Source organism: Calonectris borealis, chromosome 25 (genome assembly GCF_964195595.1).
Source record: "Calonectris borealis chromosome 25, bCalBor7.hap1.2, whole genome shotgun sequence".
In the NCBI taxonomy this organism is placed as follows: domain Eukaryota; kingdom Metazoa; phylum Chordata; class Aves; order Procellariiformes; family Procellariidae; genus Calonectris; species Calonectris borealis.
The window spans coordinates 4,610,848-4,635,941 of record NC_134336.1 but is presented as its reverse complement, the minus strand read 5'-3'; the positions used below and the strand labels follow the sequence as shown (position 1 = coordinate 4,635,941).

At 52.1% G+C, this 25,094-nt stretch overlaps 3 protein-coding genes across 4 annotated transcripts; 2 read left to right on the top strand and 1 right to left on the bottom strand.

The window, feature by feature from the left end:
* Positions 1-742: 742 nt before the first annotated feature.
* KDF1 (keratinocyte differentiation factor 1) lies at positions 743-5,855 on the top strand. The gene is made up of 3 exons (XM_075173531.1): positions 743-1,838; positions 2,773-2,847; positions 3,549-5,855. The coding sequence occupies exons 1-3, from the start codon at positions 743-745 to the stop codon at positions 3,629-3,631; spliced, it is 1,254 nt and encodes a 417-aa protein (XP_075029632.1). The 3' UTR covers positions 3,632-5,855.
* Positions 5,856-11,358: 5,503 nt separating this feature from the next.
* Positions 11,359-21,229, bottom strand: NUDC (nuclear distribution C, dynein complex regulator). Its single transcript, XM_075173529.1, has 9 exons — positions 21,073-21,229; positions 19,432-19,509; positions 16,968-17,168; positions 16,416-16,499; positions 15,954-16,067; positions 14,357-14,551; positions 13,637-13,720; positions 13,202-13,320; positions 11,359-11,519 (listed from the first exon to the last, which is right to left on the bottom strand). Exons 1-9 carry the CDS (start codon positions 21,166-21,168, stop codon positions 11,468-11,470), a joined length of 1,023 nt encoding a protein of 340 aa, XP_075029630.1. The 5' UTR covers positions 21,169-21,229; the 3' UTR covers positions 11,359-11,467.
* Positions 21,230-21,401: 172 nt separating this feature from the next.
* Positions 21,402-24,823, top strand: NR0B2 (nuclear receptor subfamily 0 group B member 2). Of its 2 annotated transcripts, XR_012677230.1 has the most exons (3): positions 21,402-23,075; positions 23,534-24,048; positions 24,484-24,823. XR_012677230.1 is itself a non-coding variant. In XM_075173528.1 (2 exons), the coding sequence occupies exons 1-2, from the start codon at positions 22,532-22,534 to the stop codon at positions 23,812-23,814; spliced, it is 825 nt and encodes a 274-aa protein (XP_075029629.1). In that variant the 5' UTR covers positions 21,402-22,531; the 3' UTR covers positions 23,815-24,823. The 2 variants fall into 2 exon arrangements, 1 of the variants encoding a protein (XP_075029629.1); XM_075173528.1 differs by having other exon boundaries at positions 23,534-24,823.
* Positions 24,824-25,094: the final 271 nt, after the last annotated feature.

Sequence of the window (25,094 nt, the reverse complement as noted above, 5' to 3'; positions counted from 1 at the left end):
ACCGACTTGTTGACAAGATCTTTTCTTTAATCCAGATGAAGACATCGGATTTCATAGGAAAGTCTTTAACATATCACGGCCTTAGCATGACTAGCAAAAATCATCAGTGTTAGTAACGCCGTCATTGCTAAATCCTCTAAATTTAAATAACAGCGAATAATGTGGAGTCTGAATTGGCAGCTTCCATAATGATTGATTGCTTGTCATCTCCTCCTGGGCACGGTGTGTTTTGAAACGGATAAGCGCTGTCAGGGCCCAGCTTAATCCTAAGGAACGCAAGACAAAGGGGAAGTTGTTTAAAAGAAGATACTTTCCCTTTGGAGCCTGTCACCTGGCTCCACCTACGGCTGTGCTGCTCATTTATTGCTCTGAGCCTGACTCGTCTTCCAGCTGCGTTGAGGAAACCTCTCCTGAAGGTTACAGGGATTTTGACGTCTTAAAAATAGTCGTTTTGAAACATCTTTTCTGATTCAAGCATCTACCGAAAGGAAGCAGCAAAGCTAGAGTAGTCGGAGAACCCTGAAAAGCAGGCTGGATTCCCTCTCTATGTGACAAGTGAGAACAGCGTGAGTCCTAATGCAAAATATTTCTGTAAATAATTGAAATATTGAATTTGAGCTCGAGAATCACTGAGTTTGAATGCTAGGTCCTTCTCTGTTGATCCACAGCTCGCTAAGGTGAGACTGTTGACAAATGCTTGACTTGAGACCTTCTTGTTCTCCAGGTGCCTGAGCGGTGAGCCATGCTGGGCAGGAAAACAGGACTCCCCCACGACCTGAACAGCCACCGCCAGCTGAACCAGTCCTACCAGGAGGCTGTGCCCCTGCGGACCAGACCATCCAAGGAGACGGATGTCGGTTTGGAGGTGTTCAGCGGCTCTACGCCTGAAATCAAACAGAGCCGCACCAGAGCCCCGCAGATGCGGGATAGGAAAGGTCGCAAAGCTGACCTCAAAGACTCTAACGGGAGAGAGGCAGAAACAATTACCTTTATTTCTGGTACAGCAGAGGCTCCCCCAAACCAGACCTTCTGCTGTTCCTCTCTGTCTCAGGCCTGGAACACGTACAAGGCTGTTTTCTGTTGTATAGTGACCTGTGGGGGTTGCTTTCAGGACTGCAGTGTCTGTATCCCCTATACGGGGCCCACCGAGACCTCCACTGATGACGGAAAGAACGGCGATTATAACGGGCGACTGCCAAACAGCCCCGCCAACGTCTCTCCCACTGAGAAGAATGGGAACCAGATCAAAAAGTCCAGCATGGGTAGCAGTTTCAGTTACCCAGATGTGAAACTAAAGGGCATTCCTGTCTATCAAAACAGGAGCCCCAGCCACCACCTGGAATCGGATTCATGCTGCAAAGAGCTGCTGCCAGAGAAGCCCTTCAGGAACAGCATAGAAAAGGCACCGCTCCCCAGCAGCCACCGGAGTTCGGAGGAGTATTATTCCTTCCACGAGTCCGACCTGGACATCAGCGAGCTGAACGGCTCCATGTCCAGCAGGGAGATCGACGTCCTGATCTTCAAGAAACTGACGGAGCTCTTCAGCGTCCACCAGATCGATGAGCTGGCCAAGTGCACGTCAGACACCGTCTTCCTGGAGAAGACCAACAAGATCTCGGACCTCATCAATAGCATAACTCAGGACTACAACCTGGACGAGCAGGATGCTGAATGCAGGCTGGTCCGAGGCATCATACGCATCAGCACCCGGAAAAGCAGGGTCCGGCCCCATATTTCTATCCCAGCCAGCCAGAGCCACGAGGAGAAGTCCAGCAGAGGCAACGCACCAGACAGCGGTAACGAAACGATGCTGGAGTCCATGGTCATCAGCCAAGACGGTACGTGCGGGTTCCTTGGTGTTACCGCTTCAACACGAGAGGGTTATTTTATCAAAGCCGTGGCGATGTGGCAATGGAGCAGGGTTGAAAGCTGACGTCTGTCTTCAGGCTGGGCTTATTTTCCTGGGATGGGCGAATGGAGGCCCTTATGTATTACTGGAGACCTCTGCTTCTCACCAGTCACTGTCTTGTGGCTTTCTTGATAGTATCTTTCACTGTCAGTGAAGTTTGCGCTGAGTAATATAAGGGCTTATTCTGCTGCTACTGCAATGATTCTGGCTTTCCTCCGCACCTCTAAGCTAGGCAGAAAGACCGTGAGTCAAACTTAACTGGTATGACCAGACGAGCTGGCTTGTGCCAGAGGATGTCCAGTTACTAAGCTGGCGCTCTCCCTCGTGTTCTACCAGCGCTCTTTGCTAATGCCACCCTTAGACTACCGTGACAGAGTGAGACTTCCTCTACACGGTGGGGTGAGGAGCAGCCAGTAAATATCCCTGCAAAGAGGAGGGAGGGGCTGTTGCCGCAGCCTAAGTGCCCCGTGGCTCTTTCGGGGATGCTCTCCTCCTTGTCTGGAGCAGCCTGAAGTGCCTGACCTCCAGAACAGGTTCTAAGAGAGTTTCTTGTAGAAAGACCTTGAAGAGCTGAGCGTGGGGGGCAAGGAGACATCCAGAAGTAACGGAGGAAACCGGCTGGCTGCGGTGCTTCCCAGCTTAGCAGTAAGGCTGCTGTTGCTTCCTGCTATTTAAGGACTATAAAGCTCAGATTACCAAGACAATGGTGGAAGCAATCTGAAGAATCAGCCTCTACCTCTCCCATTACCTGAGGGTGGTGCCTTCTGAAGGAGAGCCCTGTGCATTCCCTGGCAGGGATCTTGACTCTTGAGTCAGAGCTGCCCATCCTTTCCTGTCTCAGGCCCTCTTGGTTTTCATTCCAGATTTGGCCGTGCAAATATCAGAAGAAACACCAGCAGATGTGATAGCCAGGAACATGAGGCGGCACAGCAGCGCAGGTAACGTAACTGGTGGGGGTCTTAGCTGCAGCGGCATCCCAGGAGTGAGGGGAATGCCCTGAACCTCTCCTGTTATGTATGTTATGTTATGTATGTTATGTATAGCCTTCAGTTATCACCACCTGCAAAGGCTGAGCTGACACCTGCCTCCTAGGTTACCGTGAGGGCTATAGTTCTCTTGAGCTTTGGGAGCGAAGGGAGCTTGGAAGGCTGGGGTCTGCCTGGGTTGGGGGGTCCTTCTGAAAGAGAAGGAAACCCAAGTATGGAGTGCTCTCTGTCCACGCACCGTACTTGGCCTGAGAGCTTTCAGTCCCTGGGTGTCTTGACAAAATTTGGGGCTGTATTTGGGGTGTGACTGGCAAAGGTCACAGCTGGGTTATACTGGGAACAAAAGGAACTGTGCAAAAGGGAAGCAGAGCGACGGGCTGTCCCCTGAGCTCTGATCCCCGCGGCATGCATGCTCCACTCCAAAGAGCAGCCCAGGGCTAAAAGACAAGTTTTCTCCTGCATAATAACAGATCTCTCCTAGAAGATGGCTACAATACAGGTAGGGTTGTTCCCTGCCTGTGGGCTTTGTGTGGCTTTCTCCTCCCTCATGATACACAAAGCCTTTTGTGGCAGTCGCTTACCTAACTGCCAGGCGCTCGGCTGCTATAGTTCACGTTGTCTAATGTCACCATCTCTTCTCTTTCCTCTCCAAGGCTCTCCAACAAGCAGAGATTCCTCTTTCCAAGACACAGAGACTGACTCCTCTGGGGCACCTCTGCTTCAGGTGTATTGTTAAGGAAAAGGACCCAAGCAGCAGGCAGGCATCCCAAGGCTTTGCTGCACTCAGATTTCTCCTCTTTCAATATGGAGTGTGCTATGCCACTTGTTTTTTTCCCCCCAGTCAACCTGATCCTTTGTTGAAGCCAAATTTCTCCTGCTGTCTGAATTTCATTGGATATTTTTTTTTTTTCTGGACCATATAGAACATCAAGGAAGTGAACTGTGGAGCTAATGAACTTGGGAGGTGGAATGTGTGCCCAGGGAGGAGAAGATGGACAAGGAAGTATCAGATAACTTGTGCCTCTATGACTTCCATACTTCACGTTTAGCTTCAGCAACCTCAGTGGCCAAGCCCTTTCCCTGCTCTGAGGATCTGTCGTACAGTTCTTGCTTTCTGGCATTGCATAAGTTAACTTGGGTGGGGAATAACTGGATGGTGTCCGTGTGTTTGTGCCGATGCTGAGGTGAAGGCCAAGTACCTGCTCTCTAGGGACCCAAATCTCTCTTTAAAGTGCCTGGGTTGGTCCCAAAAACGTACGTCCTCTCTCCGTGGTGTTTGCAGTAGCCACATCTGCCTTACTGCTGACCCTTAGTGGTGTCACCTCCGGCTGCCTTGTAAGGAGAAGGTTCAGGTAATGTGGTTCGTTTCATCTTTGGCCTCTTGGCGTGTCTCCCGACATGGTGCCAGTTGCAGAGGGGTGGGATGCCTGGGCAGCTGCCCCGCTCCCGTCTCCCGAGCAGAGCGTGGGGATCAGCTTCGCAGTCACTGCCAGTCCGATGTGAGCTGCGGGCGCGAGGTGTTGCCAGTTGCACGCGCTGACCTGCGACTGGCGCGGCCGTCACCTCTTCCTCACTCATCCGCCAAGCCGGTCACGCGTGGTGTCACGCTGACTGCTGGGCAAGCCTTGAACTCGGGTGAGTGAAAGAGTCGATTTATTTTTAAGTTTTTGTAATTAAGAATTGGGCTGTTTGACTGTTCTGCTAGAAACTCCCTTAAAAGTGGCTTGCTTCGAAAGGAAAGCCTCCCCTGAGGGTCTGTGAGGAACCGCGTGGTCCTGCCTTTCCCCTGTGGGCGCTCGGCGCCTTCTCCTTCCCTTTGCTCCTCTCCAACAGCCAGTCAGAAGCAGGAGATGTGGTATCGCTACCCTGAGGGCACGGCGCCAGGCGACCTTGAGGGCTGCAGCAGGAGGAAGCTGTATCTTACTGGTGTTGCCACTTGGTTGTTAATCGTAAAGTAAACACGTGAAGCCATGGGACTTGTTTATACATTCGGGTGCCCTTGGACATGAATAGAAAACGCTTAGTTGAATTTACCAGCCATAAGAATAAACACACCCACTGGTTTTTGGGGAGAGGGAAACCAAAATAGGCCCCGTGCTTTGGTGTGGACCATGTTTTTGTGCCTTAATTGAACTGAAATGTGCCTTTATTTCATAGCCTGTGATTACTCTTCAAAAGGTTGGGTAGAGGGGGAAAGGATTTAATTCCTCACATGAGCAGTCAGGCTTATTTAACCGGCCAAAGCCCTTTGAAATGTACGGTTCAAGTCCCTGTTGGAGCCTGTTTTTGTAAACTGCTGGCGTTTCATAAATCACGGACATTACTGAGACCACACGTTGAGACACTGACGGAGAGAGATTTTGCAAATAAAGGGGAGAGACTGAGACTTGGATTTGGCTTCCCCTCCCTGCTTTGTTTTTAAAGCCGTCGGTTTGTGAAAAACCTCATTTATGCAAGGAAGAGACTTGAAGCAAGGCCAGCCCGGGAGTCCCAGAGGAGCTGTGTTCGGTCACCTCCTTCCGAATGCCACATGTCCTGATGGACCCTTTTGGCTCCCTGCTTCTGAATGGATTTGTACATACGTATTTGGACAAGTTTACTTAAACCCGTGCACTGAGGCGTCGGCGTGGGTCACGCTGACACGTAGCTCTGTGGTCTGTGCGCTGGAGCTTTGGAGACGAGGGGTGAGGATGGACTTGCAAAGAGCTGCCGATCGCTATGACAGATGCAATAGCACATTTTTAATGTTTAGTCTGTGTATGAAGAGTGAATGTGTATGGATTAAGCTTGCAAAAAAAAAACCCCAACACCCAAAAAACCCCCAAAAACTCACTAGGAGGAAGACTGTCAACTCGGTGGTCCCTGAAGCTGGTGCACCTGTGGTGTCTTACGGGATTCTTTTGCCTTGGCCTTAAACATCTGATTCGGTCTTTTTTATAAAGCAGAAGATGTGCTCTTTACCTGTGCTGTGTCTTTTACGTTCCTGCTTGCATCAGCTGGGGGAGAGCATCCCTCAGCGGAGGGAGCCTGGGCCAGGCGCGGGGGCTTGCGCAGGGGCTTGCTGATCCCTGCTTTCCCAGCAGCGCATGGAGAAAGATATTTTCGTCCCTTTGGCAGCGTTTGCCCGTGCCGGGGGGGGATTGTTCAGAGGGCTGAATGCCAGGCTGGTGCACGGGACACGGGGAAGCTGGGTGCAAATAAAGGAGCCCCTGGGGAAGTGCCTGTTTGCACGTAGGGAAACCTGCACCTTCCCTGAGGGGTGATGCTGGAACTGAGCTCTGGAAAAACTGAGCCTGGGGGGAGAATTTTCAGCTCGTTCCCTGTGGTGTAGACAGCTGTTGCTAGAAGATGCAAAAATTGCTCCGGAGCAGCTCCTGTCTCTGATGGCGGGGCAGGATCCGCTTGGGGAGGGAGGCTGGCTCAGGCTCTGACCCTGTGACCTGAAGGACCAGTTCTGCACTTTCTAATTTCACTACAAAAACTCAGCCGATAACCTGCAGAGCCCCATTCCCCGCCGCTGACCTCCCCTCGCCCTCCCTGGGCAGAGGACGGCAGGGAGGTGGTCGTGGGTGGGTTTTTCCCCCCTGGTGCACAGGACCAACTCTCCCAGCACCCCTGCGAGGTAAGAGGGTGGATGGGGTGAAGGATGGGCACTAACACCTCTTTTTTTTCCTTAAGTTTGGTCTATTAAGGACTGGTGATTCTTGTCTAGTCCATGCAGACAGGCAGAAGACTGAGCCCAAACTTGAGTCCTTCTGTGCATGATCCGCTACCTCTTCTGTCCCGATTTTTGTTAAATGAAGACCGAGTTCAACCGGGCTGGCCACCCTTCGGCAGCAGGCAGAGTCCACGGCAGTTGTGCGAGGGATGTGTTTCCTGGAAGGATTTTAAAGCCGTGAACAGGTAAATGCTGCCTTCTCTCGGCTGGGAAGGGTCTCCGGAGGAGATGTTTTTGTGTCTGGAGCCCTCGAACCAGCTGGTTGGGGCCCCAGGGAAGTGGAGCAAAGGCTGCCAGCAGCAGCTTGCTGGCCAACCTCCGGCACCCTGTGTGGGGACGTGGCTGTGTCACTGCCATCTCTGCTGTCCCCACCTGCTCCTATGCTGCCCTGCTAGTTCCCCGTGCAAGTCTGGGCCACATTTTTTCTACCCTCTGCCTACCTTTCCTCTCTAAATTTCTCCAGTGCTTCTCCTGGAAGAGGTTAGTCTTCCCTCAGCACTCGTTCAAGCAGCTGGAGCGACCGGGTGGCTGTGACACGCAGTATTGCTTCTGCTTCTCTTGGGCACGTTGAATCCCCGGGGAAAGAGACTGTTTCTGGAAGCTTTGGGTTCGATCGCTGCTCAGTGCGGCTCTGCTGGGTGCACAGCACGGGGAGCTCATCCCCTGCCCCAAAGCGCTGCTTCCTAACTGGCTGGCTGCTTCGAAACTGCTGCCGCAAGATGACTGCGATTTCTGGAAAGATTTGAAAACTTTGCATTTAAAACTATGATGCCGTAGTCGAGCTGTCTCTGCTGTCAGTCCTGTGTTCAGCAGCTCTTCTCCTTTTGAGTTCACTGCGTGGATCACGGGTTTCCTTGCGCAAAGCCACACGTGGAATGAATCCACAGGGTTTTTTTGTCTGCTGAAGGTCGTGTTTGTTGTTGATCCAGTTGTCTTGGATGTTGCTGTAGTGGTTTTTGCTCTGAGCATTAGTGTTGAGTGTTCTGCTGAGTGATCTGGCAGAAAGAGTTGGTTGGCCAAGTGGAGATCTTACAAACACGAGAGCCCTTTACCCGGCCGCCTGTGTGTAACCATGCTCTTTTCACGCAGGTACTTCCTTTTGGGAGCCTGACTCAGCACCTTGCTTTTCCTGAAGACATTGTTTGATTTTATGGGGCTTGGTTTTGCCAGGAGACTTCTCCAGAGACTCCCACTGTGCGTGGGTCCTCGCTGTGCCACAAAAATGCTGCTCTTTAGTACGGTGACTTCTGTAGGATCCAATGTACTGCACAGCCCCAAGCCACCCCAGGGGCTCCCTGGGTTCGGGTGAAGAGCAGTAACTCTGCTGGGAATGGGTGATGCACCCATGCTTCGAGCGCGAAAGCAGCTCATCTTCCCCATCCACACCCTGAGCTACTGAATGATTTGTTTCAGTGTGCCTTAGAAGTTAGAAAGCGGATGGATTGACCCTAATTCTTTACAGCCTGGTCCTTAGCAGTAAGAGAGGAGCTGTGGCTTCTCCTCAAAGTAAGTGTGATGGTAAATACCCAGTGCCTCCGTTTCCCTCTTTGGGGTTTTGCTGTTTCATTGCTCTTTCCAAAGCAGCCCTGCAGCCCTTCCCAAATGAAACGGTCTGAGCTGCAATATTCATTAATAAGAGCTAAGCCAAGAACTGCTGGGGGGGGAGGGGGGGCGGGGAAAGACGGGGAAACTTTTACCATATGGAAAGCCCTCTGCAGAGCCTGTACGCCCTCAAGGTTTTGCTTTTAGAGGACGTGAGAAGGGGCCCAGCAGCGAGGGAGCTGCAGCCAGGCGGGTGGAGGAGCCCCGGGCTGTGCTGGCAGCCACGGCTCCGGCGGGTGGCAGCACCGAAACGGCTTCTCCAGGTGACTTGACACGGGCGCGGAAAGGCAAAGGGACCTTCATCGCCTGCCACCTTCCAGCAGGGCCCTCCCTGCTCTGCTGGGAGTCACGACAAGGACGTATTTGTAGGGTTTGGTTCCCAGCGTCCCTCGTGGTGTCCGGCGTTCCCCTGCTGTGGTCACAGGGATGAGGCCAGGGTCCGTGGTCTCCGGTCACTCAGACTGAGTGGGGATTTCCATTCTTTAAGCCACTTCTGCAGCTGGTCCTGCCCTGGCGTGATTTATTCCAGGGGAAACTGCCTTTTGGAAGCAAAAGGGTGCTTCTGATTCAGCTCGGCCTGGAGAAAGTCGGTGGCAGCTGGGTGTTCGCAGAGGACAAGGCCGTCAGGAGAAACACCTTCTGTTCCGCTGGCCGGACGGGTTGAAGTCCAGGGGTAGTGCTGGGATCAACCGCGTTCACAAACACAGCCCCGGGCATTCACCTGCCGTAGGGTTCAGAGCTGCGGTTACGGCCCCGTTCTCCCGGGACTGTTTGCCTTTTCCCTTCCCCTGCCTGAAAGGCAAAATGACACTCCTCCACCCCCAAAAAAATCTCCCCCAGCTTCCTCTGGGGTTCCTGCCGCTGCCTTTTCTCTGTCTTAACTCTCTCTTCTCTCAGCCGCCACCCAACCTGCCTCCTGCAAGTGACACCAACCAGATCTGAGACCAGTGCTGTCCTGAACTGGAAAACGCTGAAGTTCCACGGTCACGATTACCACGACCACTGCCCTGGCTCACACAAGCCACAACCCTGCAGGGGCCGAGGACAGGAACAGCCACCGAGATTTTGGTTTTGGTAACACTCGAGGGAGCTCTGCACTTAAAACAGGCAGCACAACGCTGCGCAATGGCGACCCGCTGATCCCACGGCTGCCGCCCTGCTGCCGGATCCAGGCAGCTGCCAGCGATCGGATCAGGTTGGACTTGGGGGTTTCTGGTGTCGGTTACAGAGCCAAGGTGGTAACGGGGAAATAACAAAGCTACAGGTTGGGTTTGGGTGGTGCCGTGAACCACGCACGGTCCCCGTTTGCTGCCCCGGTGCCTGCCTGTGCTTGCTCCTTAGGAGGGGCTGGCTGCGGATCCTGCTGCGGGTGCAGAGCCCGTCCACCTCCCCCGATCTCCAGCAACTCCAGGGAGCAGCAGCAGCTCTCCAACACACGGCTGAGAACGGGGTGAAGCTCATCACACCCCCAAGAACAGCTCAGCCTGCCCAGCTCACCCGCCCGCCGGCTAAGCACAGATGCTGGCAGGTACGCTCGCTCCGGGGCTAAGGGCCTACAACGCCAGCGCAGTCTGGCTTTATTTACAGTAACGGAGACCCTGCTGGTTTGTCAGGGCCAGAGCACAGACAGGCAAACACGTGCGGGGTGAACTGTAGGATGAACAGGCGGGAGGATCCAGCAGTCCAGAGGCAGCTGCCCCGACCTGGGTCCTTGCTTGCCCAACAAGGTCACTGCTCAACTGGGTGGGTCCTGGTTTTTGACCCCAAGAGCCTATAAAACTGGGAGATTAAATGCAAACAATGTCCTACTTCTCAAAAAAGAAAAAAAATAAACACGCCAGGTGCAATGCCAGGCGCAATGCCAGGCTAGACTTTGCCCAAGCGGGTTTTTCAGCCGTTTGTGCCCACTCCCTCTGGTATAAGATGGAAACATTTCGGGAAGGCAGAGGCAAGAACCGCAGCAGCAGGGATCTGTGAAGGACTGACAGGAGCCCGGGCTTTCGTGACACTTTAGCTCATCATAAAGCAGACCTGGGGCAAGGGTGGCTTCCCCGGTGCAGTCACGCGCGGCTACGTGGAGAGTGGAGCCTGGAGCAATGAGCCTTGGTCATCCCCGAGTGTTTAAGTGGGGGATGGAGTTCATCAGCATTCCCTGAGCTCCGACTGCCTCTCCTTAGCTGGGGAGCAAACGTCAGTCCAGAGCGGGGAGCCCGAGAGGTATTTACAGGCAGCTGCAGAGAGCACGACCCCCAGCCCCTGCCAAGCAGCCCCCCCCAGCACCCTCGTTCACAGGCGCTGCCCCCTCCCAGCCTGCGCAGGCAGCCTGGGTCCCTTCTGCTGGAGAAATCACACGCTCTACCTGGAAATAGGCCACTTTTTTTTTCTTTATGTTGCACTGCAGTTTTAACAAAGATACGAACATGCAGAGTAATGCCACTCGTCAGCGGGAGCTCAGAAGAGAACGCAGCGATGCCTGTCAGTAGTCAGCAGGGAGAGAGGCTCTTGGAAAAGAGGCAGGAGACACGCTCCCAGCAAGAACAGCACCCCCAAAGGCCCCCCACATCCTCTCCCTTGCCCACAACCACAGACTCTCCAGCCTTCCCTTGCAGCAGGACAGCAGGTCAACCTCCCCAGCTGTGATGGGAGCTTTCCCTTGAGCCCTGTGAGGCTCAGTCTGTTCCACTTCTGGCAAGAATAGAAGGAGGAGCAGAGTCTGTCTCTACTGCAATAGCTGGTTTTTTATACTGGTGTTTTCCCTTCCCAAGGAGGCAGAAGGAGAATTATTTTACAAAATAAACTGGCCCTTGTTTTCACAGGAGAGCAGGAAAGCTAAGGGGAAGGGAGCAAAAACTCAGGAGTACCTGCTGCCAAACTGAAATGGCAAAGAGTGGACTAGTGGCTCTGAAGAGCCAGGAGATGAAGCTAAGCGATACATTAAGGATATGTCCCAAAACCTCTCAAGTCTGGCTCTTGTAGCCCTAACACCCTTTTTGCTCCAACCCCTCCTTCTCTCCTAACTGCCATTTGGGAAGTGTCGCAGATGGCTCCGAGTGGAGCTGCTGCAGGCCGCTTCTGTGGCCTTGCGTTCTGCTCGACACGGGACAACTGAGGACGACTTCATGAAGCTGCCTCCACAGCAAGCGCGGGTGGGGATGCTGGAAGTGTTTACTTGCCCAAGGTAAGGGATATCCGGCAATACCTATCCTGCCCCATTCGATGGGCTGACTGAAAGAGGGGGGAGAAGGGGAGGGCTCAGTTGAATTTAGCCTTTGAAAAGTCCATTTCTGGATGCTGTTCCATGAACCTGCAAGGAAAACAAAGACAAGAGCTTGGGTATGAGTCAGCATGAGCCACGGAACAGCTCTGTTTTGGGGGGTAAGGCATCCCCTACTTCCTGCATTATCAAGTTTGCTTCCTCCCCACGCCCTCCACAGCATTGCTGAGCTCCCTGGGACACACTCCCCATACTACAAACACTTTTTCCTCGGGTCAGTGGTATCAGCAATCCTACCAGCCATCAAGGTCAGCAAGTCCAGACACATGGGAGTTATTAATTATCAGACGCACACCCTTTAACTGTTACCTCTCGGACAGACACGTAGCAGCTATGACACTGATTGTGGGGCAGAGGGGAGATTGTGAGGGTAGATTACGATTTAAGCTCAAATGTGTTACCTTAAGCATGACTGGGGACGTGGGGAATATCTCCAGTGCTGCGACAGTGAAAACTCGTGAAGGACGTGACCAGGGAAATCTGGATTCAGCCTAGGTGCAACCTGATTTCAAATGTACTGCAATCCCAGCAGATAGGACTATTTGGACTCAGGTTGCCACATCAGAAAGTTCTGAGCACAACACGCTGTGCCTATGACCGATCAGGAGCGATTAGTGCTCCTGGCTTCCTCCTCTGCCCTGCAGTTCACCAAGGGATACAACACATAACTACGTGGAGGATTCACGCACAAAGTGCATGTAAGGGCAGGCCGCCGTCTTCCTCCGTGCCCTCATCTCATGGTTTCCCCTGAAACGCCACCACAGCATTTCCACTTTCCATTTCTGCAGAAATATGTGCGGCAAGAACAGTGTCCTTGTTTAGCAGCCAGGAGGGTTTCACTGGCAGAGATTAGGACCCACCTGGGTGTCACCGAGTCTACTTTGCCTGAACAAAGTCTAAACTTCCTACCCAGTCTTTACCAGCCAATCTGCGCACAAGTCAAACTTCCAGAGCACTGAACGAGCGACCTTGCCACCGAGGTATCCTGTCTGTGGACTTCCCAGGAGGAGAGGGCTACCTGCCATTCTACTAACTCAACAGACAGGCGCTAAGGAAGTCCGGTCTCTGCTCTAAGAGTTGCACCCTCCGCTGTACTCAGCGCACCGATCAGTGAAGCTTCTGCCGCTACAGATAAGCTAAGGAAGAAAAGGAGTCAGGCCTTCTACACTAAATCCTCCTTCCAATCCCGAGATAAGATGTAGGTTGCTGAAGAAGCTGCATGACCCAGAATTGCCTCCATGCCTTCCCAAACGGCCTTGGGAGCTCCGTGAGTAATTTCCCTGCCAAGGTGCGTTTATGCCAAACAGGGCAATAAAGACATAAAAGTGGTATTGGCTTGGAGACAGCTGTCTAGTAGCAGGTGTGTAGGGAGGGGTGATTATCTGGGCTAGAGGGAGATTAGAAAACAATCAAGACCATGTTAAAGTTCAGTAGAGATGGTACCTCCAGTCCCAAACATGCTTTCTGGACTTGAAATCAGCAGATTAAGACAATTCCAAAGCTATTCCCAGAATTTCCCATTATGCCTTCTACCCCCACGGGCTTTTATAGACATTGGTGGTTGGCCAACAATTCAATGACTACGTAACTGCAGATGTGAACACAGGTAGGATTGAAGGCCAACCTGTTTTCTGCTCACGTATTTGTGTCAAAGAGGAAGAGGAGAGGGGCTTGGGAAAGCAAATACCCACAAATTAATGAGGTCTACGCACTTTTTCAAAATGTCTTGCTTCTTCTGTTCATCAGATGTGGGGAGGCCCATGGATTTCTGTCGTTGATCATACATCATTTTCTCCACCATACTGCGAGTTTCGCTGTCCAGGTCTGACAACTAAAAGCAAGGACTTCTATCAAAATTGGAATAACTCGTCTCAACCCATACGTACACCCTGCTTGCAGAGAGCACGAATACATTGAGGTTATGCTGTGCTGTGCGCATGGACTGCAGAAATACTTATACAGACGCTAATCTATAGACTCAGCTTCATTCATTTGAAGTCTTGGGGGCACTTATGTTATATGATAGCATCATATGCAGCAGTATTTGTTTTACGCTGGTACAAAAAAAGACATCGAAGGTGAATGTGAGCCAAGTGTGAGCACACTTATGAGAAGGCTCCATGCAGTAAAACAGGGGCAGTTCTTACCTTTGAGTTCTCTGGATTAATTTTCTTGGTGTTGATTTCCAGGTCTGTGGAGACTAGTTTGTTCCACCATTCCATCTTGTTGATCTGAAGGATGAAGAAGGAAAAAGATATTATTTTTCCTGGACTTGCTCTAGGAATTTTATGTCTCAAGTCACAGGAAAAAGCTGCTGGAATCAAACTTTATTTGACAGTTTTCTAAATGTCAGTAAAATCTGAACACGGATAAAGGGTACTACTTTCATTCCGAACCACTTTAGGTAGCCTGAATTTCCCCAACTGGGAAATCTGAGAGCACGTCAGATGTCACGTTTGGCATGATGTAAATGGGATTACAAACAAATCACCTGGAGAGACCCAGAAGGGACACAATAAGGGACACAATAAGCAATAAGGTCTGTCCCTGGATTTTCATGTCACTAACAAATGTCAAAACATGGCGTTATTCCATTAAGGAACAACTGTAAAATGACTGATTTCCTTCCAGCTTTTCCTGAACTGCTGAGCAATCAATTGGATATCCCGGATTAGCATGAAGCTAGGCTGAAGACAGGGGGAACTTGCAATACCCCACTTCCCATAGCATCACTGACGTTGTACCAAGGATAACCGTGGTTGTTCTGTTTCAGCTGACAAAGCCCAGGGCTTTCCTAGGTTTTGTCAGACTCTTATTTCACCAGGGAAGAGGCAGACAAGTCTGAATCCTGATTCATTCTCCTTTACCTTCTCCAGGTGCACGGTGACTGTTTTACCATCTTCAATCAGCCAGGAGCTCTCCTCCACCTTCACTTCATTGAAAAGCTCTCCATCAATGACAGGCGAATGGCCTTTCAGGCCAACTTTGAGGCGCCGTCTCTGGATATCCACCACCACGTCCTTCCCCTTCAACCTGAAGTTCACCTTGAAAGGGATGGCCAGCTGGACCAGACAAAGATCACATTTGAGGAGCTGAGCAGCGAAACCTCTCCTTACCCTGCGGTGGTCATTTCCCCCCACCTCTCCTGGCCTCCTGTTGATCTCAGAAATTCCCATGAAACCTCGGCCTTGGTGTACTGAGTCTGGTAGCTGAGCGCTCCTTGACCGTATCAGAAACTCTGCATAGCTGAGGCCGGGAACGTACTCCTACTGCCTGACAACACTGAAACCTTGAGAATTTTTAGTAATTACCACCTGGGACTGTGGCCAGGATGGAAATTTACGGATGACTAAGGCCAATCATCTTGCAAACCTATAAACAGTGGTCCTGAGTGAGACCCTTTGAGCGCTCCGGGACCACAGCGGGCTGCACCAGCGTCTCCCTCTGAGTGGGACGCCTCTCGGAGCTCGCCACCTCTCGAGTCTGCGATATTCGGAGGACCGTCACCGAAAGCTGACGACGGGGCCTGCGCTGAACCCCTTCACTCCTCGAAGCTCAACCCTCGCCCGTTGAGAAATGCCGACACATTTTACGTGAATATTTCTTCACTGAACTCGAGGGGAATTTTTAACAGGTATACCTTTTGTACATATATATACATATATATTTTTCTGTCTGTGTGTATGTGTGGACTAATAGTAAGCATAATCTGTAATTAAGTCGTGATTATAGTAGATTCCACTAACACTTATTGTGTAAATATTAAATTAGTTAATGATTAAGTGCTACTAAAGTTTATAAATGATTAGTTAATGATTAAATGTTGCTAAAACTGTGAATGAACCCTAGACTGCTGCTAAACACATACAGTCCCTAAGACATAAATCCTCAGATGATCTTTCTTTATATGTTTCATCTGTGTAGTAAGTAATAGAGTGAACCTTGCCATCAAATTCTGTTAGGTCGCACCTCTATAAATCTCTATTAAAATCACTTTCTGCTAACACCTTTGACGGTGATTCTTTAAGCGGCCTCTAAACCACTCATTCATGACACACCTCCTGTGCTGCTATTCTAAGACGGTTTGCCTTGGTTTCACCAGAATAAGACAGAGCACACAACATCTTCCCTGGGGTACTGAGCGAGCGGGAGGTGACAGGATGCAAGAGTAAGTTTGGCAACAGGATATTTGAGGCCGATACCTCAAAGGGGCCCTAAAAAGGGAAGCAGATTTTAATGTCTTGTTTAAACAAGACCAAGGTTTGGCAAAGTTAACTACAGCTTCTGGGCATTTTATTTAGTTACGGAGCTCTCTCGCAGCTACTGAAATGCTGCCGTTAAGTACAACTAACCACCCTCCACAGGCAACTGAGACACAGGGCATCGGCTCCACCATTTTTACCAGCACCTGCTCTTATTCCCTATCTCAGATTCCTCAGATCCTGGTAATAAGGCAATACTTACATCCAGTTCCGAAAGAGTCTGTGTCCATCTATAATTTGGAAGGTCAGCTCCATTGCCAGAGTTGGGTTTAAGTTTTCCTTTATCCTTCTCATCTTCCTCTTCGTCATCTGTTTCCTAAGCAACCATTTTAAAGTGTAAAAAAGAAGCTTTTCAAGTTTCCATTTATCTTTCACTTGTAACAACAGTTCTTGGTTCTTATAAGAATTTATGATTTATAATATATTTAGGTGCACGTATTTGATATTCACAGAAATTTAGCCCGCAATGTATAGGTGTTTCTGTTAAAACATAACCACAAAAAAGGAAAGGAAAACAAAACAAAACACACACACACAAAAAACTGAAATCTTTGGGAATTAAGTGTGTATTCTCAACATATTCCCTCACATTTACAGGAGTTCTCATGGTCGTCCAGAAACCTATTTCTCCCATACTAAAATAAAGTCCCTAGATGAGCTTTACCTGTTTGTTAGAATCTGAAGATTCACCTTCATCCTCCGAGGGTTTCACTGGGACACTGTTAATCTGTCCTTGCGCCTCTTTTTTCTGTTTAAAAAGAGAATGAACATGCTCAGACAAGTGTTGGCACTTCGTGTAACTTGCTGATCTGACACTAGGTGGCCTCAAGCCTCCTCAGCTGAAACTAAAGAGCAGGACTCAGAACTGCACCCAAGACTGACAGGGAATCTTAGAACAGTGTTACAGGAAAGTGATACCGCCAAGGAGAAGACTCCCTTGGTCCCCACACCTTGATGACTGGGGCAGAGGGTGTTGCTACAATCGGCGAACTTGCTGAAGGCAGAAAGGCAAAGTGAGTTATGGGAGAATCCGCATGAAAATGCATTGGTTTGGTCTAGGCTAATTTAATTTTGAAGGACGCCAGTCTGGTGGTCCAGACACTTCAAAGGAACAAGCCTTGAGCCATTTTAGCCACTCACTGCTACCCGAGCTACATGCAGGCCAACGGAGGAGATGACCCAGATGGTACCTGCAGGCACCAGACACTGCTCTCACCTGGTCGATTTCCAGCTGCAGCCTTTCTGCTTCCTCGTCCGTAAGTTCCTTGATCCTCGGCTCGTTTGCTTCTTGCTTTTCTTTAGCAAGTTTCGCAGCTCGCTCTGCCTTTTCACGCCGCTCTGCCTCTTGACGAGCCTTTTTCTCTTTCCGCTCCTTCTGAGCTAGTTTGTTGTGATGGTTGAAGGTATCTGTGATCAGCTGAAAGACAGGAACACATGTCAAAGGGTTTTAAAAAAATCACCACTTTTTCAAACCCAAATGAAGCCAACTCACTGTCTACTGAGGATCACAAGAACATTTGTTAGGCATACAGATGTTGTGACTTTTCCCTTCATTTTCACTCTAGTCTTTTGACTGAAAATCTAGAGTAGGGGAAAATTCAGAATATTTAAATGTAGGCCCTCCTAGTTCTTCCTTATACAGGGAGCATATTTCCATGGAGATAACGGCAAAATAAAGATTCTCCATTTGTTTTGGCCTTTGTGCAAATCCAGCAGGACGAGCAGATGCCTAACCCAGCCATTTGACAGCTACTCCATACATCTAGGACAGCTGGAAGAAAAGAGACCCTAGACCCAAGTTTTTGTACCTACCTCTGACCTTTCCCACGACTGGGCTTTTCCCCAGGCACTACTCAGAGATTCAGTGTCATGATTTAGAGGAGAAACTTTTGAAAAGCTCGGTGTTTTACACTTAGGGGCAAGTTTCTACATAAATCTTTGCTTCAAACCTCACTCCAAATTCTCATGTCATTGTGACTACAAAAAGCAGGATCTCGGGGTCTCTGATGCAAACGGCTGTAGTGCTCAGAGGGAAAGCTGAGTACACAGGCGGGGAGCCAGAGCAATTGCCCCGTGGTTGATAACGCCAGCAGCGCTGTGCAAAGCGGCACGTATGAGAACTGTAGTCCGCTCCAGAAAACAATATAGACAGAGTCTGAGAAAAGGAATCAAGAGTGGAGAGATTTCTCAGACGGGGGTTTCAGGTACTGGTTTATATATATCCCAGAAACTGCTGGGGGCGTTCAGCACCTTTCCAGAACAACTCAAAGTGTTCGCGCCTTGTAGTTTTGTAACCAACCAGCAGGTATTTCCCCTTTGTTTTAAAGGGGAAAGCAAGATTTATTTACACAACACGAGTCCAGTGTCTCCTAGGATACAGAATTCAAGACATGCGTCTCCCAGCCTCTGTTCCTAAACGCACGATGATCCACGGTGAGCAAACTATTTACATTGCCCGAGCTTGTCAGTGTGCACACACGGCACTTCTCTCAACGTACCTCACTCTACACCACAAGGGCTTCTCAAATGGCACCCCATAAAAGATAATGACTCTCCCACTCTCTCCTCTTTCTCTCTGATGCCAAAGGGCGAGCAGGACTAGGGAAGCAGCTTCTTCAATTTTTGTTGTGGTTACTATGGTGTCAGAGACTCTGTATCGAGCACCTTTTCAGAAGACCATAAAGCTTTTTAACAGATACCACCCAAGGACACCAACACTTTCCTTTTACAGGCACAGACACGGATTTGCTATGGAATTGCCAACAACAGCAGCCAGGACCTCCAAAAGCACCAGCCAGTGCTCGTCTCTGAAATGCTACTCAGGGTTTCACTCCCTGGGAGCACACAGTCCCCAGGAATTTGGGGAGATTTGCTCTCTAGTCTAAGAAAAACAGCAGTAGGCTTCATCTTTCTTTCCCATCCCTTACCTGCCTTAGTTTTGCCACTTTAGACACTAGACAGAGTACATCACACACTGTGTTAGCAATTAACATCTGCCCTAACACACTCAACACGGCAGCAGGGCCTGCTTTGCTGGTGCAGTTCCAGTAGTCCAGGACAGGGAACAGCTGCTATACTGGTAAGTACAAACAAGAAACCTTCAGTTCACGTTTGAATGTTCTGGTTCTTATCTCCCTACAGTGAAACAATTTAGTTTTTCAGCTCTCAAGCTGAGTGAGGAACAGGAGCTGCTGGATAGGAGATGCTCCGGCTGCCAATGAGGCTGCCCAGACGCCCGGGCTCGCTCCCCAGCACGCTCGCTCCGTACAGGTACCGCACCCCCGAGACAAAAGTGCAGCCGCATGAGCAGAGATGTGGACTTTGTGCTTTTTCTGAGATGAACAAACAAGGTAACCTGGGGTTATCAACACTGCGGTGTCTGTCACCGTGTCAGCGGTGTCTGGCAGATTTGCTTTCCAAACAAGCCTTTGGCCAGAGCGTGGCAAAAAAAAACGCACCGTTGGTACCATTCGAACAAGCAATCGTGTGTGCCTCACCTCAGATAGGGGCAGTTTGTTATTACCTCGTTTCAGTGATGCGTTTCATCAGCATCACAGGCTACAAGTCCCCAAGTGCACCGTAATGCTTTGAGTTGTTCAGGCAGGGAAGTCCTAGCATGCACAGACATGGGTGGCATGTAAGTTAAAAGACATAAAAGCTTGAGGATTTGGGTTTTTTACCTTCTCTGCTACTCCGTCTTCTCCACCGGTGAAGAAATCTGTTTTACGCCTCAGGAAACTAAAGAACGTGTTCACAAGCTGGTAGAGGAAACAGGGAGGGGGGGTGAAGAGAAAAAAGAGCAATGAGACCACATCACTCCAAACCACCTTGTGTCTCTTGAGCAGCCTTTATTCACTGTACTCCCTCTCTGTGTCCGTGCCAGGATCGTGCTGAAATCAGCCCTGTGACCGTTTCCCAGAGAAAATATCCAGTGTTTTTCTGTGGAGATCCAGCTCCTGGATTCCCAGTTTTCAGAAGGGGCATTTGTGTGGTCTACATGAAGAAAGGGCAAGCAGTTTACTCTCAGGTCACCTTGGAGGTACACCTACTCCAACACCCCAAGCTGTTCTTTAGATCCATCTGAGGCAGGAATTTGGGTATGTATGTATACGTGCGTGTATATATATATACACACACATGTATATATACACATATACCATATTTTACTTCTTAGCACACCTAAACCCTCACAGTGTGCAAACTCACCCTCCCCAGCTCCATGGCCTGTTTATTTTTACAAAAGACTAAAATTTGTTTCCCGCCCACTAACTGCCCAGCTGCCTGTGAGGTATTAGCAGTTATAGAATCACAGAATCATTAAGGTTGGAAAAGACCTCTAAGATCATCGAGTCCAACCCTCAACCCAACCCCCCCATGCCCACTACACCATGTCCCCAAGCGCCTCATCTACACGTCTTTTAAATACTTCCAGGGATGGGGACTCCACCACTTCCCTGGGCAGCCTGTTCCAAGGCCTGACCACTCTTTCAGTAAAGAAATTATGAACTGGCATCCCCAAAATACCCCTATGGAAATCTATACTCTCAGTGGACTTGGCTTATCTTTATTTCCCAGGAATTCTGTCCTGTCAGTGTTTCAGTCAGAGGTTTCACTACAGCACGAGGAGCTGTTATTAGCACCCAAACCGTCTGTTTCCCCAAACCGTTTGTGTGTGGGATGTTCCCAGACTCTCCAGCCCTCCCGCAGGTCAGCACCCGGACCCCCAGAGCCCCCAGCACGGGGGGAAGCGGGAGGTGTGTCAGCAGAGCCCCAGCCATGAGCAGGGGAACCACATTCACGTTCAAGCTTCATGGTCGCAGCCTAAACCCATCAGGTCCCAGGGAGCCGCTACCAGGCGGTTGTGCTGGGGAAGTGGGACTCCATCCCCCCCTACGGCGTTTTGCTTTACCGTGACCCGGGCGCTGCCTGCGGACACCGAAACCTCCGGCGGGGCAACGGCATCGGCCTGACCGAGTGCGGGGGGACCGCATAAAGGGAAACTCGGAGGCGGCAGGAGCCGGGTTGCAAGGCCGCGGTGAGGGCGCAGGCCGGAGCTCCTCAGCCCCTTGTTAACTAATTAATTAACGCTTTCTCCGCGCTCCCCGGGGCTGGCGCAGGCCTGGGCCGTTATCGCCGCTCCCGGAGGGAAGCGGAGCCCTGATCACGGCGGGGGGATAGGGAGGCGGAGAACACAGGCCTCCCGGTCTCCCGTACCGCACGTGCACCGCCCGGGGAGGGCCGGGACCGCCCCGCCCGTCCCTCCCCCCCTCCAGGAATACGGAAAATCGTCCGTCGCCCCATCCCGGGCCCGGCGGCGCTACCTCGCGCACGCCGCCCTGGTGCTGCTGGGCCATGGCGAGGAGCATGCCGTCGAAGCGATCCTCCTGCTCCGCCGCCTCCTCCGCGCTGAGCCCCATCCTGCCCGCCGCCGCCGCCGCACCGGCCGCCTCAACCCCTCACGCCGGCACCCGGAACCGGAAGCGGTGCGAAGCGGAACCACGCGCGCACCTCCTCCACCCACCAATCCCAGCGCCCGTCCTCGCCGCGCTCTTTGCGGATTGACAGCGGCCGCGTCCAATCCGCCGGAGGGAGGCGGGACGCGAGGCGCGGGGCCTGGTTGCTATAGCGACGGCCCGTCCGGGCCCTTCCAGAAAGCTCGGCGGCGGCTTGGGACCCGGGGGGGGGGCAGAGGCCGCCCGGGGGCCGCGGGCGCTGCCCCGTGTCTCGGCCGGGCCTTGCTCTGCCCTCCCGGGGGCCGCAGGCCCGGGCGCCCCCCGGCCACCAGCTGCGGTGATGGGAAGCGGCTCCGGGGAGCTGCCGCGGTGCCTCCCCTGGCTCTGGCGGCCGTCCCGCCGCCCCTCCCCGCCCTCACCTCGGTGTCCCCCCTCGGCGGGCCAAGGCCTGGAGCCGCCCTGTCCTCCGGCTGAGTTACCACCGTCCCCGGGGGGAAGGTTCCTCCTTCACCCTGCCGCCAGCCCCCTGGAAGTCAGTGATTAGAAGCTCAACATAATTTCTGCCGCTCAACGGATAAAAATACCTGGTAATTCAAAGTGAAAATCTGAGAATTTGCCCTTCCACTGCCCCGCGTTTCCTTTGAGAGACACGAACCGATGGGCCTTGCCTGGGATGGAATACTACAGTCCATCGGTTCAGCGGCCTTCTCTTCCTCAACCGTAAGAACGCGAGTCTCCTGTCAGCAAGGTTAGGCAAACAGATGCTGATAAAATGACTTCCAGGTTGCTCTTTCCAAGGCCAGAGCACACAGGCCGTCGAACACAGGGCCCAGACGAGCGCCCTGCGTGCGTGTGTGTGTGTGTGAACCTCCTGGCAGTGATACCTGCCCGATGACAGCGCGGGGCCTTGGTGCCATGGTACAGGCTGGGTTAATGACTTTGTTTATACTGTTTGGGTAATCGCGATAAGGCTGCCCAACCCGCTGTCCCCCTCCCCGCGCCACTGGCGCTTCATTGAGAAAACGGCCGTTGACGCCGCGCGGAGAACTCGTTTGCCCCAGCCAATCAGCCCAGGGACGGCTGGGTGGTTTTTTTTTTTTTTTTTTAATGAGACCGCTTAATCACAGAGCGGTCAAGGCTGTGGCGGGGTGTTTCACTGGTGACCCAGCCTTATAAGAGCTGGTTTGAGCAGCCGTGGGCTGGCAGAGCTGGGAGGACGGGGAGAATCCAGCCTGCAACGGAGGGTTTGGGAGGGATTTTACGGCTCTCGCCTGTCTGCTGTAGCAGGAGCTCAGTTTCACCGAGGATCTGGCCGCCTGGCTCAGCTATGACCACCAGCGGCACGGACATGGACTGTGAGAGGTGCCAGTACCACAGCGAAGACAAGCACACCGCCATCCTCTACTCCCTCCTCAGCCAAAACCTCAACCACAGCCGGGGCGGCCGCAGCCCAGCCCACCAGCGCTGCCTTTGCCACCAGCGCCGGACCGTCTGCCTCCGCACGCCCCACGTCACCTGCCAGGCGGCCTCCAACGTGCTGGTAAAAACCATCAGCTTCATGAAAAACCTCCCTTCCTTCCACCTGCTGCCGCGAGAGGATCAACTCCTGTTGCTGGACAGCTGCTGGGTTCCCCTTTTCCTCCTGGGGCTGGTCCAGGAGATGGTGACCTTCGAGGTGATGGAGACCCCGGCCCCCAGCATGCTCAAGAAGATCCTCCTCGATGGCCAAAGCAAACGTCAGGAGCCCGAGCGGACGCAGCCCACGCTGGCCGCCGTGCAGCGGCTGCAGTGCTGCCTGAACACCTTTTGGAGCCTGGATCTGAGTCCCAAGGAATACGCCTACCTGAAGGGAGCCATTCTCTTCAATCCCGGTGAGTGCCCAGCCCTCGCAGCTCTGCCGGCCAGCACGTCCCGCACACGTTAGCGTCTGAACACGCACCTCTTGGCTCATAGACGCTCAGAGCGCGGCAGGCGTGAGAGCGGGGACGGCTGGTTACCTTATCCTTAACACCGATCGTTACAAAATGCACTGGGAAGCAGGGAGGAGGGATGTCAGATGTAGTGGTAAAAGCCAGAGACCTTGGCCTGCCCTGCAGACAATAAAGGACGCAGGGATTTAATTTGTAAAGCATGAGTTTGCCCAGTTAACTACTTTTGCTCCCTCAAAACGGCAACCCTGAAATCGCTACGTCTCAGTGGTGCTATGTGCACCTCATTAGCGTGGCCTCGGAGATCCCATCTGAGAAATGGGGAAGGGTGGGAATGGGAGAATCCTGGGGCTGTTTTCCAGCCTCCCTCATCACTGGCTTTTCCTCCTCTCCCTCGGCAGACGTCCCCGGGCTGAGGGCTTCCCTGTACATCGAAAGCCTCCAGCGGGAAGCCCAGAGAGCGCTTCAGGAGGTCCTGCAGCCCCTGCACCCCGAGGATCAGGGCCGCTTTGCCCGCATTTTGCTGATCGCCTCCACCTTAAAATCGATCCCTCCCGCCCTCATCACGGATCTCTTCTTCCGACCCGTCATCGGCAACGCGGACATCGTCGAGCTCATCGCAGAAATGCTGTACGAAATAACCGGCAGGCAGCTGGCTCCCGCGGCACGCGTGGCGTGCTGAGCAGCCGCGCTCGGCCGCCGTGGATGCTCCCCACGTCTCGCCGGGCAGCAAAGCAAATCTAGGAGCGGGAATTTAGGCAGACAGGCACTCTGGAGCCTGCGGGGAACTGCGCATTTCGGTAGGGCTGAGGCCGGAGGATTCAGCCAGGCTGCAGCAGAGCGCACGGAGAAACGGCTCCGGTTCAGCAGATGTTTACAGCAGCTCCTGCTCCGCCTGTGCCGGTCTCCGTTTCAGGTAGCGCGTGTGCGGGTGACGGGTTTCTTGCCTGTTGCGCAGCCGGAGCTGCTCAGCCGCCTGCGAGCAGACCACAGAGCAGGTCGGGTTAAAGCCCGGTCCCGGTTTTTACTCAATGAATCCTTGGTCCCGTTGAAATCAATGTGCATCTCGCTGTTAACCCCAAGAGATGGGGTTTGTCCTCAACTAACAGCTTGATTCCGCAGTGTTTAGGCACGCTGAGTAAGATGTTTTCAGTGGGATCGCTTTCCGAGCGCAAACATTATGGAATTAGGTCTGGGTGAAGTCTTGCTCTGTCTATTGTGCTTGAAAACTTAGAAATATTGATGAAGGATCTTCCTCAGGCACCGAGAGGAAAAAAGCCAGAGTATTAAATCGTACAGGGTGTGCAGATTCACCCCTCCTACCTTTTCTTAGATTGTATCTCTTCTCCAGAATGCCATGAAACACAACAGAACTGCTCGCAGAGCAATGGGTTACCTAAGAGCACCTAAACCTATGGCACATCTTGGGCTGTGGGCTTACCTCGTTTGTGCAACGAGTGACCCCCCGAGCTGTGAACGCAGAGGTGAGCGGAGCTGGTTTAGGGCTAGAACCAAACGTCCCTCGGTGAGTTCCAGCCGGGTGCAGACGCAGCACGCCTGGAAAGCTTGCTCCTCCTGCCTGCAGCTTCTGCAACAAGTTAAATGTCAGTATTTTATAAGTGAACATTCTTGTGGTTTGTATATAAGATGCAGTAAATTATTTTTTTAATAAAATGTTTTACATTTTGGAACATGGTAGTGACTTTTTAAAGACAGCGTTAAATTTCTGATTTCTGGGGGGGGTTAGAAAAACCGGCTGCGGGCCCAGTGTGGAAAGGGTGCTTGAATGAAAAGGGGCTTTCCATAAAAATCCACGGCGAGGGAGCGCTGCGATGCGGACACACGTCGATCACCGCCAGCGGGAGCTGTCTGATGAACAGCCCCGCCGCACAAAACCCCTCAGTGCGCCCAGCAGACCGAAATCCGCAGAGGCAGCGGAATCGCAGCCCGTCCGCGCCTTGC